The sequence below is a fragment of the Echiichthys vipera genome (assembly GCF_963691815.1).
Source record: "Echiichthys vipera genome assembly, chromosome: 9".
NCBI classification, from domain to species: domain Eukaryota; kingdom Metazoa; phylum Chordata; class Actinopteri; order Perciformes; family Trachinidae; genus Echiichthys; species Echiichthys vipera.
Window position 1 is genome coordinate 27,064,172 of NC_139834.1, and position 13,839 is coordinate 27,078,010.

The window sequence follows — 13,839 nt, forward strand, 5'->3', positions numbered from 1 at the left end:
AAGTATAAAGCATAAAAACCAAATACCCAAGTGAAGTAGAAGTACCTTTAATATGCACTTACAGTAGCCTGCATGAGCAAATGCACTTAATTACTTTCCACCACTGAAAACATTTGTACAAACCATTTTTCAAAGCGTGCTGTATTGTTTTAGAGGAAGAACAAACCAGCAGTTAAAATCAATGGGAGATTAAAGCTAAGCACAGGATGTAATCAAATCAAATTCAAATTGAATATGCCTCAGCGTCAACTCCCAGCAAATTCTAATCTGAGACCCTTATTACTAATTAATATCTAATAATCTCATATGTTTAAAAACACCAGCTACATGTATATGAACAAGCAGACTGAAGAGAATATTGCTGTTGTCCCTGCGTGTGACGTCTCACAATAGCTGCGCCACTATCTGTTGTTTTGTTGCTAAGTTAATTCGTTTTTCATCATTTGACATAATGGAATATGGCCAGTTTACACCAACCCTGATCAGAGTTGGTATGCCATACTGTAACTATGTTCCTGTGGGTTAACATTGTGTCAAAGCTTTAATGATCTCTCTCTCTTGCTTAAGTATCAGGATACGCAACAGTAAACTCGCAGGCCACTGTAATGCGCTGAAAAAGATCAAACTACAACTTAGAATTTGGGCCCGAACAGGCTATAAATATTCCCAGAGCCCTTAATTGCACATTAACGTGTTCTTTTTGGAGGAATTAACTGTTCCTGACTGACCAGGCAAAGGCACACAGACCTCATTAAAAAAAAAAAAAAAAAAAAACGGGGGAAGGAGGAAGGAAGGGGAAAACAAGAGAGGCAGTTTAACAAGAGAGACAGGAGACAAAGAGGGTGTGGTGCCAGTATAAATCTTTGCACCGTTCATCATGCACTTTTACCAAAAACGACAAGAATCTCATGAATAGTTTAAAGAGAGTTTTTATTTTTCAGACAATTACTGATTCATGTGCTGTATGTATCACCACATCTAATTCTGTAGACATCCATCTGCTTGTGATAGTCAAGAACAGGCATACTGTATCAGTGTCATTCGTTTTTTTATTAAGCACCCCACTGTATATATTTCAAGTACGCACCTAAAAACAAAGCCTCGCCCCGTCTGTTAACTGTGCACAAGACACAAACACACCGGCCACTGACCTGATTGAAGTCTTGCTTTGACTGCAGATTCAATTTCCTACAGTGAAAGCATTTATATAGGTTTCCTCAGAATAATACCTCGGGAAAAAGAGCGAGGGCACATATTCTCTTTTAACATTGGGGTGAGGGACACATATTCAGAGAGGGTCTGAGGGTTCACCCTCTGAAAAATTTGAGCGTCACACAAATTTCCTGCATCCGGGTGGAATTCTACGCACCAGTTTACGCTGAAAGTGTTTTTATTTATGTGAGAAAAAACACAGGTGACAATTCAAAATATAAAAATCTAATATCATGACTTGAAGCAACCTATTCTGACTTAATTCTCAAAATCTCAGATTATTATTAACAGTGACCCTAATACTCTGTTGTAGTTGACGGACTAGAATTCTGTTCACCTAATATTCTCGCTCTAATTTGCGGCTGTATTAGACCAAGTGCAACCTCAAAATCGTTTTTTTCTTTCCGGTTTATGGCAGATTGAAACTGCTGCTTTTGAGGTTGCATACTGCCCTCAACTCTACCAGAGGCATTGTGTCTATGACATTATTGAGGGGCACATGCTCTAAATACAGCAGTGTGTGTTACCTGTATTGTCAATTCCTGTATTTTTCTGTATTCTCAATAAACGGAAACATTTGTGTTTGTTTAGTCGGTCCAGAAATGTCCTCTTTCCCCATGTCAGTCTGCATCCTGCTCAAGATGCCTTTTAATATTCTTAAACAGTCCATTTCTCCAAAGTGAGTTAACGAAAAAGTTCCCTTTGCATTAAAGTCCAAAGGATTAGAATTGCAGTAATAGTAGCACGGAGCAGAGATGTACGGGGAAGACCACGGTCACTTTATTCAGCAGCTGGGAAGAAAAAAAAGACAGACATGTTACTGTGGTAACGACAGATATTCAGGTTACACCTGGATACATCTGACAAATTCATCATTGGATGTGAACTGCTCCTAAAGAACAAAAACGTCGGGCACTGACCATTACAAGATGTCATTTAATATTTCCAAGGTGCCACAAAAGGAAGACATCATCGTAAAATAACAGAAATACACATTTGTATTCATAACAAGCTAAAATAAATAATAATAAAATATACCAATTCAGAACACTTGAATTAAATATAATAATACAAATAAATGCAAACTGAGGTTCAGTATTCATTTATATGGGGGGTTAGCAAATGCACTTTGGGCCACTGTTTCCAAAAAAAAAAAAAAAAAAGATCTGAAACCAATCAGTAGCTGTCACACAATGCCGCGTGAAATGAATGTGCATTCAAATTCATCTCAAGGCTAGTCACTCTTACTTAATAAACAAAATGAATGGGCTGCTTCTGTCTTTTGGCCCAAAGCAGAATTCTTTTCAAATGTCAAGTCAACTAACATGTCAGTGAAGGTTAGTCCTCTGAGACCACACTGCTGACTGCGGGCTCAGTACAAGACTTCATAGGAGCTGGAAACATTAGCTACCTCCCTGGGACATACTAATGATAGGCTGCTGGGCTTCTTGTATATTGGCAATACAGAAAGAAACGGTTTGTTATATATTTGTATTGAATACAAACAGAGTGTCAACCCTTATCTCTTTGGAGTTTGGCTGATTATATGAAATAAAGCTAAACCCTTCATGTGATGTTCATTTGATTGGTTATTAGTTCTAAAGTCAGTACAAGAATCAATGGTATAATTCTACAAAATTGACTTTTTTGTCGCTTCTTTGCATGTCTATAGTTTATAGTTTGCACGGTTACACCTATGCATGTGTGCACATTTGTGTGTGTAAATCAGCTCTCACCTCCTCCATCACTTCCAGTGGTTTATGGGAGCCCAGCAGGGAACCACATCAGCCTCCCCTTTGATGGTGACACACATGATTCATGGCTTTTAGAGACTGTTTGTTTTCATTACGCCTCCTCGTCAGCTCGCTGTAGCTGCATCACGGCTTCGTGCAACGCAAGCAAATTTGGGCCAGAATGAGAGGAAAGAATTTCAAGAGGAGTTTTTTTTGGCACAAGAAGAAACAAAGGGGCTTGGTTTGGGTATAAAGAAGAGGAACTAAAGTCAGGACGATCTTTTTCCACTGTCGCTTGGGTTCAGAGGTGGTCAGGGATTCACGATATGTCTTAGAAAAGAAGGAATCGAAAGTATACGGAAAAGTCAAAAGGTCCAATCTCTTTTGAAACATCCAATCTTGTCTTTGCAGTTCTGATTTTCCTTCAATCCCTCATCTGCATTCTATAGTTGTTGCTCCTTTTATATTACGCAAAACTTTACACACTTGATGACCCGAGGCAGAAATTAAGTTAAATAAAAACATGAAATGAAGTTCAAATGTGTCTCAAAGTATCCATACCTATGATGATGATGATGATGATGATGATGATGATGATGAAGGTGATGATACTGATGGCAGTAAGGTTGATAAAATCAGGGGTGATGATGAGGATGAAACCGAGAAAACCAAGGGGTCAGAGGACTCTAGCAGAATTAACTCTGCTGACATGTGGAGTCAACCTTCAGGTTGTTGGATTTAATGAGTGTTGACTGATGTTAGTTGTTTTTTGTCTGTCACCTGTCCTGTCCTCCATTGAGATCTATGTAAACAGAGTACAAATGTCATAAAAACAATTCCTTTAGAAAGTTGGGAATCGTACACTGGGCACAATGTCCTGGTTGTGATGGTTTTCTTGGCACACTTGAGCAGTAAGAGCTGCGTTTGGCACACAAAACAATAGGATTACAAGAATCCATCTGTTATGAAACCTTCATGTTAGAGGGGATGGTGGCTTAAAAATCAGCTCTATCCAAATGCTCTACTCAAGTGCCAGTCTTTCCATCATTACTGAGGGAAACCGATGATCTAGGTTGAGGCAATAAATAGTCCACTGGTGAGCAGACAGTTCAGGTGTCTCCTCCGCTTCGTGTCAAGTAAGAATATTTCCGCGTCATGTATAATTCATGAAATATTTTAGGTATGAAGAAAAACCTCGCCTTCAGGCAGGGCTAGTGACCAGCAGACATGGTCGACCAGGCCCCCTCCATCCTCCAGACAGAGAAGGCATAGCTCAGTTTCTCGTGGGCCAGGTAGTTGCATCCAGCCAGCTTAGTGTCCATCTCATCATTCTGCAGTACCTGGTACAGAAAGTCAATGTAGCGCGACGCCAATTTAAGAGTCTGGATCTTGCTCAGTTTGTCAGATGGGAGCGTTGGGATTATTTTACGCAACGAAGCAAAGGCGTCGTTCAGTGATTGCGTCCGCTGGCGCTCTCGGATGTTTGCGATCACCCGCTGGCCGTGTGGATCCTCAAGGCCTGAGAGATCTCCAGGGCTAGTACCGGGGCCAGGAGAGATGGACGAACCTGAGGATGGCGGCCGATGTTGGGGACTCCCCTTGTGTTTTTTGGGGGCAGTCAGGGTGTAGATCTGGATGTCGTCCCCTGGTTTGACCTTGCCATCGTGTGCTGATGTAGTGGGAGTTACTGTTGTAATGTGATCCTCCGTATGTGAGCCCGTCTGCCGTTTACGCCTGGTGACCCCCGGTGTCGGTACAACAACAGGACAGGCGTTAGAAGGTGGTCTTCCTATGTTCTCCTCACTGGAAACCACCCCTCCCTCAGGGTGGTCATCATTAGACTGCTCCTCCTCTCTCATGCTTGGCCACGTTTTTCTTCTTCTTCTCTATCCTTCACTCCTCTGAATATCTCCAGCGCTTTTCTCTTTTCTTCAAAATATCTCACTCCACTCTTCCTCTGCTTCCTTCACGCAGGTTTCCTCTGTCCTGTTCGTATTCAGGAACTCCCCCTGTTACGTTGTGTGTTTCTCCGGCCTTCTGCTGTGTTGTTCTTCTTCTCCAATAGTTATCAGCTTTATACTTTGTCAAATCCGAACATGCCGAGCCAAAATGGGTAAGTAATCATCACTCAGCTTTGGATTGTCACAGTGCTTCTTCATCCATACACGTGGAAACCCGTCAATGATCCCTTCCCAGTCTCTGTGTGTGTACACTGCATCGGCAAACTGGACTGCTCTCATGTCCCGCTCCTGTAGCTGCATGTGAGTCAACAGCAACCTGAATCTGACTTTTTAAAGGGAGGGAACCATGAAACTTTGAGCTGCCCACCCATCTGAGACACTGATTGGTCCAAAGGACTTTTTTTGGACAGCTGAGCTTAAGACAACAGGAAGAATGAATCTTAAGCGATTGGTCCTATCAAAGGGACAAGGCGGAGACAAAGGTGTGTAGCACAGCCAACCAAATTGAACCGCTGTGACGTTTGCTACTTGTCATAGAAGTTGCCCAAGTTTATAGGTTCCAGATTTCCTCCAAAGCAAGTCGCTACCATCCCCCTCTCGCTGCCTGGCTCTCTGTCCCCCCCGTCTCCACTCTCCACAACTCAGCACCATCATCGGTTGCTTTCAATGTAGTTGAGAGAGGAGAAAGAAAACTGTAAAAGAGGCTACGCAAATGTCTTTGTTTCAGTTTGTCTCTGGTGTGTCATGTACTTCTGCCTGCTTTACGGTGAAATTTGCTTTTTCTATAGTCAAGCCTGTCATCATTATAGATTGAAGAGAAACAGAAAATAATGTGTACAATACTTTCATGTAAATAAAAATAATTAGGGTCATACAATCCATCTACCATAACATAAACTATAGCCTCCAATCAGACATCATCATTAGGCAAATAACCAAAACAAAAGTCATTGTTGGTGTTCTATGACTGCACAAAACAGCCAAATGATTGGACACATTTGCTAAAAATGTTATACGTCTTATTAACAGAGGGTACTTCATGTTTGTGAAACAACGGAGACAATGTGTTTTATTTCACTGCCAGTGACTTGGCTGTTGTTCATCAGCGACCTGGAGGGAGGAGCTGGCATTCAGTCAGCACTGCAGCACTGAGGTCTAATCACAGCATTAAGGAAAGAATGAGTTCTGTGGATCAGAGGAATGCCTGTGGGACCATTTGTAACTTTCATCCACTGAGCTACATCTAGAAAAAGCCTCGGTTCAAGTCCAACATGGACTTTGCTGTCCAAACTTCTGGGCCACACCTCCACAAGAGAAGAGGCTATTGTTTGGGTTTTTGCGTTTCAGAGACAAGATGCTTCTCTCTGATAAAACAGTTGATTAAAAGTGATTTTGTACAGGCAAAGTTTGGACACAGAACTGGAAAGTCTCTCCACTGAGTCAACGCGGAGATGACTCAAGTCCACAACAAGAAGACAACCCTCTATTGTCTGACCGTGGATGATACCATTTCTCTTGTGCACACTACTGCTCACCATAGTGGTGTATGCTTTTTTTGTCTTCTTTATCTCCCTCTTTTTCTATACTCTGTACAAATCCAACGAGGACAAGCCTCCACACAGTGCTTAGATGTGCCTGTAATTCACTGAAGTTGCAGTCCTATCCCAATTTCAACTTATTATATGTTCCTATCACAGGGCTGTCTTTGCTTATGTTACAAACGCACAGATCTCTGATGCCGCAACACTGGATGCAGCTGTGTGTGGTTGGTTAAAGAGAGTGTGGCCACCACAAGAGAGGTCAGCTTTTAGTTAAATAGATATGTGCATTTATCACTTTGTGGCACTTCAGAAAGGCTGCATGGAGAGTTCAGATAAAACAAACAGACCAGGCAACATGTTTTTGGACCTAAATCACCTTTAAAAGTACCAACGATTGTAAAACTTGTGAAATGAACTGGTGAATGGTAGCAGTTAACAGGACCATTTAGTTATATCACACTTTGCCTTGCCTCCTCCTGGACTCACCGTGTGTTATTGTAAGTTGCTGATGTGTTTGAGACTGGTGACAAACCCATAGCATGAACTATCTGCTGCTCCAGGGAATTTTCCCCTTGTTGTTCCTCTTGGCACCATGACTTAGTGGTTAAAGTTGCTGGATGTATGTAACATCTGTTGCCCTAGCCAATGGCAGGTCAGAGCAGTGAACATAGCATATAGCTTGCACAACAAAGAGGAGAGCAGCTGAATGAAATTACTGAAAAACTTGGCACAGTGTTGAAAACATTTGATTTAAAGTGTGTTACCGTTCTGTGTGAGCAGACTGCAGACAACTATGAAACTACAAGCAAACCTTTGAAGATGCATCCTGCTGCTGGAAAGATAAGGTTATCCCTCTAAGGTTGGCACATACAGAGCTATGTAGCTGGGAAACGTATTAAGGCCCAGATCAACCGAGGCAACATAAAAGAACTAGTGGCGATGAAGGCTGACTGTTACATGCCTGACGTGGTCTATATCTCGCAAAAAATTTGTAATGGAACTCATCGCAAAGACTACAGCCCACTACTAACTAACAAGTACGTTCTGCACCTCAATGAGAGGAAATAACTCCCTATACCAGCAGGCGGCGGTCATCTGTCATTCAAAAAGGGAAACCAGAAGACTGTCAGGATGGCTGAAGACACTAGTTAGCCAATTAGCATATTAAAGTCAAATTCTGGCGTAAAATCATCCCAGGGTCATTTTCGGTAAATACACTCATCAAGCCATAAGCCATCGAGACAATGTTTTTCGTGTAACCACTATTAACGGAGATATCCCGCACAGTCACTAACAGCCGAATGTGGCTAACACTGATGGCACGGTGAACACTTTTTTAACCATTAATACTGCTCAAGATAACACCAAACATATACAGTAGCATGATAGGAGTCCCTGTATATTACCTGAAGCATCAATGGGTTCCTTCCTTTTGGATTGCATTTGGTAATTGACTTAAATGGACTTTACTATGAGAGGAGCTGCTACCGGGGCCAATAGTTAAGTCTTTCAAAACACTCTTTTAATAAACTCCAGGTTCACTAGCTACGTTGTTGCTGCTTCGGTTAATGTGTAGGGACTCTTATCATGCTACTGCAGAGGTTTGGCGTTATCATAAGCAGTATTAGTGGTTAAAAAAGCTGTTTTAATGCGTTCACCATGCTGCCCCGAGCTAACTAGTGTTTTAGCCGCATTCGGCTGTCAGCAACTGTTCAACGGGATATCTCCATTAATAGTTGTTACACAGGAAAAAAATGTCTTGATGGCTTGTTTGTTGTGTATTTGCGGAAAAAGACCCTGGGATAATATTAAGCGGGAATTTCACTTTAACAACACAACTCAATGTTTAAAGAGCAAATGATATTTACTGTCTGCTAAAAACCTCAATAGCTAAAACAATAATCGTACCTGATATATGAACTTTGTGTTCAATCTCATTCCCTTTTGACTTTAGACGTGTCTCAGGCCTTACGAATGTAGTCCAGTCTACACTCTCCTTTTCCACACACTGTTCCATGTCTCTCAGCTGCTAGGTGCTCACCTATGTTCACCATTTTTCTGCTGTTTAGTGTTGAAACGCCTGTGAAATTTGTTGATATTAGCAGACTCCATTTAGCTCTCACTGTTGGCTGTAGGTAAGCTGCAGTAAAGCTAGGGACTCGGAAGCACGACCAACATCACATCCTTTGGACTGTCCTGGAAAATTGGTTCTTAAACCTTAAACCTAAAAGTCAGTCCACAAGTCGTTATAGACAACCGTGTGCGTTGGTGAAGGTCTTCAAAAACCCCTTTACCCATTGGCAATGAAAGATGTTTAATACATGTGAAACGTTTCACACAGGGCCTTTAATGCAGCTTAAACAATTTTGGAGCCTTAGAAGTTTTGAAAAGAGTATGTGAGTAAGTGTTTCTCAAACTTTAGATGAAAAAACACACTTTAATGAGATTAATATTAACACAATCAGTCTGGTGTTGAATGACTAGAAATATTTACATCAGAGAGTCTGAGTTAAAGTAACAATCCTGTTCTCATGCAATGTTCCGAGTAGTTGTGGAAATGAAATACTGCTGAGCACGGACTCCAAACTTAGTCTTTCCCTTTCATCTCCTTCTTTTTAACCATTATCAGCCTGTGCGTCCTCTTTGTGGGCGATGGGACACCTGTGACAGATCACAATTATTTACATATCTCAGCTACCTTGAAACTATTTCTTTCTTGCAAAAAATAAATACCTCTGGGCTAAAGGAGTGAGTGGAGGAAAATGGATATCAGGTCTTGATATAAACACATATATTGGGGCAGGGAATAGGGGAGGGGGCCAAGCTCACAATGCTTGGTCTTGTCTGGGAAGGCCCCCCGGAGGCTGACTGCGTTTGGAAAAAGGGGAAAGAACACCAGACCCTGTCTGTTTGAACTGCATGCTCAAATGAGGACTTAGCATAAATATTTCCACTAAGAGAAATGGGAGAATGTTATCACATGTGTGTTATATATACACACAGAGGGCACACACACATGCTTGAAAATTCATTTACAATGTGGCATGAATTCACACGGACACACAACTAAAGAGGATCCACGCTGTATAAGAAAGCCAGTTAAAGGATGTTAGGTACAGTACCTGGTAAAATGTTGTCATTTTATATGAGCAACACTCCTTTTCATAAAACAGCTATGCTTGTATTCCATTTGAAAAATTTTGATAGATTGGTAGACTAAAATCCACAATCTAGTATTAAACGATACTAGTGTTAACCATATGAGTGCTTGGGGTGGATTAGACAGTAAGTGTTGGAATACAGTATGTTTTTTTTCAAAGGGGCAGAAATATATACTGTATATTGTGCATATTTCCTTTTTTTCTTCAGTTATTAGTAATTGGTTAGTCAATTTTTCATATTAACGACTACATAGCCTATACCTAAAGAATCTGTGGTAAACACTGTCGGCATGGTTCTAAATGTTCATCATCATTATCACCCAACCCTGCTGTTCCCCTCAGCTCCATGGAGCATTTTTGTGCAGATTCAGTAAGTTATCAGAAGCACTGAAAAACAAGCTACGCTGCATGCCTAGAGCTAAATAGACAAAGTTAGCAACTGTAGCCAGTGAAGTCTTTAGCTATGGAAGCACAGAGAGGCAAGTGAGAACACCTTCAGTGCCGTTCTCTTCTCTCAATGAAGAAAAACTCTCCAGTTCTGATAAAACTGATGCAATTGCAACATCTAAGCTAACCTCTTTAGCAGGTGCCATTGTTGTTTTGAACAAGGTGGTTGCGTCTATTGTTTTTTCCAACCCATGCTCGCTTTCATATAACGGAAGACTTTACACAGTGGAGTGGCGGGCTAGTTGCCAGCTAGCTAGCTATTGTGCCAATTCCACCACATACTGTGGATGTACTGTTTGTATATATGATTCCACCACTGTATTTCAGGTTAGTTTCTGATTCAAAGTGAGGTTTAAAGCCAAATCAGTCAAACTGAAACTCTGCCTCCAGCAGCAGTGTATTGGTTTTGGCTCCCAGGAAGCAGGGGATGAGCCCCAGGTCCTGCATCTACAAGGGGCTGTCGACTCATCAGAGGGGACTGGCCAAACAGCTCTGCTCCTGACTGGAGCAGCGAGCCACTGTTGTCAGGTGCAGAGCTTTCCATCTCTTGCCGGAGCTTCGACTGATGGCACAGCATAGGAAGGTCACCTTGGAACTGCAGTCGGATCTCCAGCAGGAGACGTAAAGCTCTACTCCCGACAGCAGCGGTCAGCAAACTTTGCCGTCTTGTGTCAAACAATGTTGCCCCATCGAGATGTGTTTGCCCTACCTTAACCTGAACCTAATCTTATGCCCTCGCCCTAACCACGGAGGAAAGCACCTATTGTTTAAAAAGGGCAACACTATTAGACAGGGAACGCACTTCAGTACAACACAGGCCCCCTCGGATGAAGATCGGGCTTTCGTCATACAGAAGTAGGCATGGTTTTACCTAAACTGCATGGGTTGGTAAAATGATACGGTCGCCTCTCGTGTCTTCATCAACCTCTGCTCCCCCCTTCCCCCCTCATCTACCAGTAGCCCCTCACTACTATATAGTACTACAGATGACTTCTAGCCGAAACACAAACTCATTGAATAATAAAAAAAACTGGAACATCAGCATTCTGTAACAAGTAACATTCCTTAACTATGATCAACGATAACACTCCAACTGCCTTGACTCTTAACACATCATCTGGTCACGTGAACCCTCAGCTCAAGTAAAAAAAAGAAAAGAAAATGTTCTTTCACTTCTACGAAGCATATTCTAATTGATGAGAACATATTTTGACATGGCAGGAAGGCAGGCCTGCACATATTTACAGTAAACGTCTATTCACACAGAAAAGAATGTCGATGATCAGGTTTTGAGTTTGTGAGAACTGGGCTGTCATGAAATATGTAACTTTCAGTAACCATCACCCAGCAGCTGTACTTTACAAAAGAGACCACTGTGGACAGAATTTGCAAAAAGTTTAATTAAAACCACACAAAATTACCACACAAAACCATGCATTATGGAGATCATAAACTAACAGTACTGTAGAATATGAGTATCTTTTCACCTGCCTACGATTGAATGTCCTATGCTAGGACAAGTCGACGGCCAACCTACAACTGAAAGTTTAAAACAACAGATCTGGACAAATCCTACTAGACAACGATGCTCCATTACAGCTCCATTAAGAATTCCCATTACAACTACAGACTGTTCAAACACAGCATGTTAATCTATATGCTATGGAGCAGGGCTCAGGGAGTCACTCCTTGAACAGGCAATATCAAGATAGGTTATTTTTAGCCAAGCAGCATTTTGTCAAATGTAATAGCACCCCAACCGTGCAAGACACACTCCTGAAACTATACAGGTGTGTAGCTGTGATCAAAATGAATGATTAAAATACTTGTGATCTGAGCCATGGCCATCTGTCACTCCATCTATCTCTATTTGAATTTAATATAATATATTATGATATCTCATCTCATCTCATCTTCAGTCTCTTATCCGGGGTCGGGTCGCGGGGGCAGCAGCTTTAGCAGGAGACCCCAAACTTCCCTTTCCCGGGCCGCATTAACCAGCTCTAACTGGGGGATCCTGAGGCGTTCCCAGGCCAGTGTGGAGATATAATTCCTCCACCTAGTCCTGGGTTTCCCCCGAGGCCTCCTCCCAGCTGGACGTGCCTGGAACACCTCCCTAGGGAGGCGCCCAGGGGGCATCCTTACTAGATGCCCGAACCACCTCAACTGGCTCCTTTCAACGCAAAGGAGCAGCGGCTCTACTCCGAGTTCCTCACGGATGGCTGAACTTCACCCCCTTTCTCTAAGGGAGACTCCAGCCCCCCTCCTGAGAAAACCCATTTATCTTGTACCCGCGACCTCGTTCTTTTGGTCATGACCCAGCTTTCATGACCATAGGTGAGGGAAGGAACGGAGATTGACCGGTAGATCGAGAGCTTTACCTTCCGGCTCAGCTCCCTTTTCATCACAACGGTGCAATAGAGCGACTGCAACACCTCCCCCGCTGCTCCGATTGTCGATCCCGAGGTACATGAACTCCTTCACTTGGGGTAAGGACTCATTCCCTACCCAGAGTAAGCAATCCACCGGATAATATGATATCATATAGTATAATATTATCCAATCTATCTGTCTGCCGTGAGCTCCATAAATGAGATGTGATTTAAATGGTGCATTTCAAAGTTGAAGATCTAAAAACTCGCCATGCAACCAAAGCTACTGTATTTACCACTACAGGTGAGAGATGTTTATGTGGTGGAACTGATGTGACACTTTAATACACCAGGTGGAGCCAGAGATGACACCTTATGCCTCACAAGTGGAATCATTTCATCTTTTAGTGATTACGTGGTGAACATGACACACACAGCTCTATGTTATGAGATGTGTTTTCCTTTACAATGCATGTGTACACATACTTTTGGCATCTATAGACTTTGCCCATCAGATTTATAGTGTGTGATCTAACCCCAGAATCAGGTTTATTGCCAGGCAATTTTCATTACAAGGAATTTGACTTGATTCGACAGTGCCTACATAAATATAAACATGAACACATGAAAAGGAGCTATTCATCACCAGTTTATTCCACATTATTTTTATTTTTATAATAATAATAATAATAATAATAGTAATAATAAAAATGGTTATAATGATAGCAATGATAATAATAAACTTTATGCATATATCACAGTTTATAACATACAATAAAGCTCAAAGTATCTACAAAAAACAAGACTTTACAAGACTTTACTGCTAATAAGGACCTAGTTAAAAAGTCAAAAGCTCCAGAAATGAAATTACTTTGTTAACTTAATAATGCACATGGGAATAAGACATGTGCATTATTATAAATACTGTGTGCACATATCTGACATTTATAAGGGTGTTTTTGAAGCATGTCAGATAATCCCATTTCATTGCAAATATATGGTCAGTCAATGAGTTGACTTTCTATTTCAAGAACTAAAGTTTATGCTTCAATATATCATGTGGTTTTTGTCAAACAAGGACTTACAGGACACTGCCTGCATTTTATGTTTATTTTGGAAACAACTGGAGCCACCACTTTCAAATGGCTGGGTGTCTAATTATAAAGAACACTCTTCACTTTCGCTGAAAGGCTTTTGGTTTCATTCCTTGTTAGGTGACCTTCATACCTAAGGATAAGTCTTGTGAATGCATCCTCAAGATTCTTTATTAGAACATAACAACTCTGAAGGAAGCGATGAGTGTTTCCCCTTGGGGTGTTTACAGTCAACAAGCGACATCGGGTCATGTGATTTTACTGTATATACGATACCGGGCTCCTCTGTTTAGTGTACAACCAACCGCATGCAGACAC

The 13,839-nt window shown here is 41.6% G+C and overlaps 1 protein-coding gene across 3 annotated transcripts; it reads right to left on the reverse strand.

Moving 5' to 3' along the window:
- Nucleotides 1-997: 997 nt before the first annotated feature.
- Nucleotides 998-5,184, reverse strand: LOC310951729 (uncharacterized protein). 3 transcript variants are annotated; one of them, XM_083920114.1, is made up of 3 exons: nt 3,507-5,184; nt 2,949-3,006; nt 998-2,003 (listed from the first exon to the last, which is right to left on the reverse strand). In XM_083920114.1, exon 1 carries the CDS (start codon nt 4,802-4,804, stop codon nt 4,157-4,159), a length of 648 nt encoding a protein of 215 aa, XP_083776240.1. In that variant the 5' UTR covers nt 4,805-5,184; the 3' UTR covers nt 998-2,003; nt 2,949-3,006; nt 3,507-4,156. The 3 variants fall into 3 exon arrangements, with proteins under 3 accessions (XP_083776240.1, XP_083776241.1, XP_083776239.1); XM_083920115.1 differs by lacking the exon at nt 2,949-3,006; XM_083920113.1 differs by having other exon boundaries at nt 2,949-5,184.
- Nucleotides 5,185-13,839: the final 8,655 nt, after the last annotated feature.